Below are 6230 nucleotides of genomic sequence, written 5' to 3'. Positions count from 1 at the left end.
GCTTTTAAATGTTCCATACCTAGGGCACCACATTCTTTTTACTCCCCTATTTTATCCATCCTTAACCTTGAAACATTAAAAAATCGTCATTTAAGATTAGATTTATACTTTTCTTATAAACTTTTTGTCGGCATAATTGACTGTCCAGATTTCTTAAGTCACTTTTCTTTCCACGTTCCTACACGTAGTGTTCGAATTAAAAATAAATTTTATATCAACTTAGAAATAACCAACTATGCAAGCGACACCCCCGTAAACAGAATCTTGAAAGCAATAAATAAATTAAATATTGATATTTTCATCTCACCAAACTTTCATTCATTTAAAACTTACTATAAGTCTTAATTATATAATAATATTATACTATTATATTGTATCTAATAATTGTAACATTAGTTTTATGAAATTATTGTCTATATATATATAATAATTATGTATTTGGGCTTCGCCTATTTAAAATTTAAATAAATAAATAAATAAAAATTTTAAATACAGAGAAGTAAAACCAGATACACAGAAATCAATAGTGAGTGGCAAAGGGAGAGTGAAAATATAGAAAATACTAGTGAATAATAATAATTTACGTATCAAGCCAGTACTTTTTCCACGGATGTCGAAAAAAATGATTTTTTTTTAAAAAATATCGCGCGGTATTCAAAAGTTGACGAAGTATATTATTGTAATACCTATATTTTATATTTATGTACACATTATAGTCTTACACGTTGTACAACACCCCTCAAATCGTGTACTCTTAATAGATCACTGTCAGGATAAAAAACTGCATTCGATAAACAATTATACTTGAAATACGAGTATATAACATAAATAGCTTTGTAGAGCTTGTGAAATATAATCCTCATGTAAATCTATATAGATATACGGCACACACATTTACACATACACACGCACATACACAATATATAGCTACTATTGGTTGAGTGGTAATCGATCAAATAATACTGTTTCCTCTTTTCGCCACTCTTACTACTGGAGGATTAGACATGATGTGACGGTCTAACAGGGCCCCACAGCCGTCATCATTCACCGACGGATTTGACGTCTAAATCCGCCACAGGTGCACGGTATAAGAATATTGTAATTTTTTCGGATGCCAAGATTTTTGCATCCACAACCGCCGCAGCCGCTATGAAATTCACTCAAAAACTTGCACTTGTCATCTTTAGCAAATGTACGCGTGCCAGTATTAATTGTAAATCTCGACGCACGTCAAAGCTGTGATGACACCATGTCTTCTAGGGTCATTGCAGTCGTTGTCAATGGCAAATGCTTTAGATAGGTTGTTGAAATTCCGTTGAACGTGTTGTCATTTTTATTTCAACTATACAATAATGTTACAATGTTCACGTTTTTGTAAAAAAAAAAAAAAAAAAAAACGATGGATTTACTTATTTAGGGTGTTCAGGAATATGCATGTGATTGTCGCTTCCAATCGAGGTATTCCGTTATAGAAAAAAGCCTAATTATGTTATTTATCATAAAAGCAAATTTTAAGAATTTTTTTGCTGACAATTATCTTCTTTGAAGGTTTCCTTAAAATATTTTTTTTTATATTTTCCGTTCATGGAACTCATGTTTATGTTTTGTATGTACACACAACAATAATACGACTAATGAGTTCTCAAAATAATGCTATGCGCTGGTATCTTCATGCGTGTAATGTATTTGAAAATACAATTTTAAATAAATAATTTATTTTCGATTTACTATAGAAGGTTAGATAACTCAAAGTTACTAGAGGGCCAATTTTTAGAAAATAAAATCTAGTGGGCCAAAGCATAGGAAAAAAAAAGGGTCATTCGAAATATGAATTTTAATAAGCATTTATGTACACCGAAATAATAAATTCAACACACACAACAACACAACATGAATGATACGAAGAAACTGATATAGTTAAATAGTTCGGCATAAGCAACTATGTTTAAAAGCTATACGTATACACAGGGCCGGCGCTACCTTTTGCGAGGCCCTGGGCAAAACTTATTTTACCAATAGCCATAGTCACCTATAGTCTGTAGAGGCCATAATCGGGCCATAATTAAAGGCGAAAATGTATTAAAAATGTATGTTCTGAACAAAACAATTGTTTTAATTAACTTTAAAAATAAAAAATACATTAATAAATATACATTTTCAACTCTTAAATGATTAGTTTTAAACGTGTCAACACTTGTCTTACACTTGTCAACTTACAATTAGTATACTATTAATTACTATCAATTACAAATGTGGTCATTATTAGTTAGAGACTTAGAGTTTTATCTTACATAACGAAACATTTAAACATTAGAAATAAAAAAATAATAATAAATTTAATTGATATTGAATATTTAAAATTTTTTCCTAGATTTTTTGGACGCAAACAATTCTATAACATTTTTAAAGTCCTTAGCTACTTTATTTTCTATTGCAACCGTAGCCAATTCAGTCAATCGTTTTTGAGACATTGTGTTTCTGAGGTAATTTTTTGATTATTTTGAGCTTTGAAAAACTCCTTTCTGCTGAAGCTGAGGTTATTGGTATGGTTAACAAAATTTGGAGTGAAATAACTATGTTAGGAAAAGCAGTAAAAGAACCAGGCATTGTTTTTAAAAAAAACTGAGTGCTCCTATAGGAGTAGAATCTTCTTTCATTGTATGACGAAAAACTAGTAACTCTTCATAAAATTCAGAAGCAACTATGTCATATGAATCTCCATCACTTAAATAATTTTGTAAATTTAAACAATTCTTCATAATGTCGTCATTTGTTATTTTTCGGAGTTCAATAATGTTGTATAAGAAACTGAAATTGTTGTTATAAATTTGAAATTGATTAAATCGTTCACTAAATGACGATAAAGCTCCATCGGCAATTACATTAAAATAAAATGTTCGGAAATTTTTTTCTGGATCATCATTTATTTCATCAGAATTTTTATAATCAAATTGTTTCTTTTTAAATGTTTTATTAATATTCATGATGTCTACTATTTCATTAGCTTTAATTTTTGATGATTCAAAACCATTCATTCGAAATGATTTTAAAAATTCTAAAAGACCATTTAAAAGGTTATTACATTTGTCCAAATGAATATTAATGTTTTGTAAAGTTTTGCTTACAGTATTTACCTCGATTAATATTTCATACCAAATGACCAAACTAAGAATAAATTCATAGCTTTCTAGTTTATTTGAAGCTAATGACTGAGCTTCACTTTTCGTTTTTGGATCTGAAGTTGTATAAGCCACTTCTTCTAATGCTCTAAAAAGTTCGGGTACTTGGTAACGTATAGCTTTGAAACTGTTAACTTTACATTCCCATCTGGTTTCTGAAAGTGGCTTTAGTGTTAAAAATGTACAATGTTTTTTTAAAATATCCCAGCGTTTTATGGAAGATGCAAACAAACAATATATCCTTTGTATGGTGCCAAAAAACCCAACCGCTACGGTGGAACTCTTTGCTATATCACCCAACAACAAATTTAAATTATGACATGCACATGGTGAAAAAAATGCTCTAGGATTTTTTGCTATAATTCTTGATTGAACCCCTTTGTACTGGCCTTTCATATTGGCACCATTATCATACGCTTGTCCATGACAATCTTTTAGATCTATACCTATACTATTTAATTTGTCTAATAAAATATTTGTCAAATCATATCCAGTTGTATTATGAACATTAATAAATTCTATAAAATATTCTTTGATGCAAGGTATTGTAGACATAATTTTGTTTCCCATATCTAGAATACGAATAATTATAGAAAGTTGCTCTTCTCTACTAACATCTGGAGTGCAGTCCATCATAATAGAAAAGTATTTGGCTTCTTTGATTTCTTCTACAATCTGTTGACGAATTTTTTGCGCTATAAGTTCAATCAGTTCATCTTGTATTTGGTGACTTAAATAATGATCATGAGTTTCATTATTTTTTATCCGACGAACGTGTTCTTGAATAACTGGATCAAATTTGGCCATCATCTCTATAAGACCTAAAAATTTACCATTATGTTCCGTGTAAATGACATCAGAAGATCTCCGAAATTCATCACCATGTTTTGCCAAATAAAAAATTGCTGATAAAATTCGTTTAAGTACATCTTTCCAATATTGCTTTTTTTTATCTATTTCTTTTAAATGGACATCATCAATTGTTTCGTTTTTAATTATTCGTGTCTTTAACTCGTTCCAAGATAAAACAGTTTCTTTATGAGAAGAAGAATTTTCGTGTTGTTCCAGTTTTTATGATATATGTTTAATCTGAGGTGCCATAATTAGTTAAACTACCAGGGTTTGGAATTTTTAATTGTGAACTAAAAAGTTTGCAATAAAAACAATAAACTCGATCACATGATTTTGAATACAATAACCAATTTCTCGATATTTTTTCACCATTTTTCATTGTTCTATAAAACAGTTTATTACTAAATTTTCTACTTTGTTCATTTTTTGAATAATTACCATAAAATTCGATTTTTTCAGATTTACTAAGAACAATTTCCACTCGCATATCATGATTTAATGACTGTGGCCACTGCGCTGGATCACTAAAATCAATTCTTGCTTCTCTTTTGTTCACTATTTTAGAATCAATTGATAAACCACTATCTTTATCAACTACCTCATTACTATTTTGAGTCACATATTCTTTGGAACAACCAGGTTGCTCTGTATCACTTTTTGACATAAACTTCTCCTCGTAATTTTCAATTTCATTCTGGACTTCAGCTACTCTCTCAGGAATATTTGGAGATAAAACAAATTTGTTTAACGCACCACGTTGCTTTTTTAGATTTTGCTCAAGTTTTAGTTTATTTACTCGTTTTTGGTAACCTGAATCAAATTTACGATATTTGTCTCGCTGCCGACTACTCATTTTGGAAAAAAAAATCAAATATTCGATGTTTTTATAGTTCTTTATGGTAACTGGAAAGCCTGTAATTTTTTTAATTTTGAAAATTTTAAAATGAGATACGTCAAAGTAGTAAGTACTTATAGTTACACATAATAATATTAAAAATGCTACTAGAAGCAGGGTATGGGTGTAAAGAACGGATCGATATGTGATGAAAATTGTTGTACTCATAAAATTAAAATAAAAATACACATTTTAAAACTATTAAATCCTTCACTACACTCAGAATCTAATATGTTATTCAAAAATAATATAAAAATATTATTTTCATAAATAAAAATTGGTTTTGGAAAGTGTCTTTCGACCGACTTAATAAAATAAAAAAAAACCGACTTTATATAAACAGGTAATATCTAATATCTATCACTTATGTGATTTTTTATTTATATAAACATTTGAGGAAAATAGTTATGTTGTTTACACACTAAACAGATCAAGGTATTTTGTGTGTATACCAGTGATGTCCAACTTTTTTCCTTTGGTGAGCCACTTTGGTAAACAATTATCATCAAGTGAGCCACAAAGTATATAAGTAAAATATATGTAAAAATAATATAGGTATGCAAATAAATATTTTAAAATTTTTTTCATACAATTTTAAAATTTTTTTTTATTTTAGAAAATTCGGGCCACATAGAATATCTTCGCGGGCTACATGTGGCCCGCGGGCCGTGGGTCGGGCACCACTGGTGTACACGTTCAGTAGAAGTTTAAAATCATTAAAATTTATATTTTATTATTAAATGTATTTAATATTTTAACAATTATTACCTGGACAAATAATAATTGATCCGTTGTCACAAGCCGGCAATGGTAAAATTACTAAAATTCAAATTAGCGTTGAACCAAACGTCCACAACAGTACAACAGCAACAACGGCAAACACACGATTCACACTCGGTGGAAGACGCACAACAGTCGTAATAACGGCGTCATAACCGATAACGGACGACAGTAGGTGGACTGACGCTCGATTATTGATTAAGTCATCGGGGTTTTCAATTATATTATGTACAAATTGAGAATCTTTGACTTCAATTAATGTTGTCGTTACTCGATAGCACTCAAATTCTCAAAATTGGTACGTTAAATTGTACGTATCTATAGTTATCGTAGTATAGCTGGCGTAATATGTGATCAGACTCGGTGACAGCTGCACGTGATATCGGATAATGACTAATTCAATTCAAGAAATGCGATAAGATAAACTTTCTAGATCTCCCGGTTTCCATACCGTGTGGCGTGTTACGGGTCGACGTTGGTGTATATACTGTATACATGACATTATTATAATATAGTATAATATT

General features: G+C 29.9%; 1 protein-coding gene across 1 annotated transcript; it reads right to left on the bottom strand.

The window, feature by feature from the left end:
- Positions 1–2612: 2612 nt before the first annotated feature.
- LOC112686202 (zinc finger MYM-type protein 1-like) lies at positions 2613–4884 on the bottom strand. Its single transcript, XM_025558399.1, has 3 exons — positions 4470–4884; positions 3135–4213; positions 2613–2957 (listed from the first exon to the last, which is right to left on the bottom strand). Exons 1-3 carry the CDS (start codon positions 4882–4884, stop codon positions 2613–2615), a joined length of 1839 nt encoding a protein of 612 aa, XP_025414184.1.
- Positions 4885–6230: the final 1346 nt, after the last annotated feature.

Source organism: Sipha flava, unplaced genomic scaffold, assembly GCF_003268045.1.
Source record: "Sipha flava isolate LNK unplaced genomic scaffold, YSA_version1 30005_pilon_pilon, whole genome shotgun sequence".
Classification (NCBI taxonomy): Eukaryota; Metazoa; Arthropoda; class Insecta; order Hemiptera; family Aphididae; genus Sipha; species Sipha flava.
Note: the sequence above shows the minus strand (reverse complement) of the source record. Positions and strands in the feature narration are given on the sequence as shown.

Excerpts from the sequence above, each read along its gene's own strand:
- LOC112686202 (XM_025558399.1), bottom strand. The coding sequence starts at position 4,884 with ATGAGTAGTCGGCAGCGAGACAAATATCGTAAATTTGATTCAGGTTAC. Across the intron at positions 4,214-4,469 it reads TGAAAAAATCGAATTTTATG|AAACTGTTTTATCTTGGAAC; the intron begins GTAATTATTCAA and ends CTTCTCATAAAG. Across the intron at positions 2,958-3,134 it reads GGTATGAAATATTAATCGAG|AAACAATTTGATTATAAAAA; the intron begins GTAAATACTGTA and ends ACATTTAAAAAG.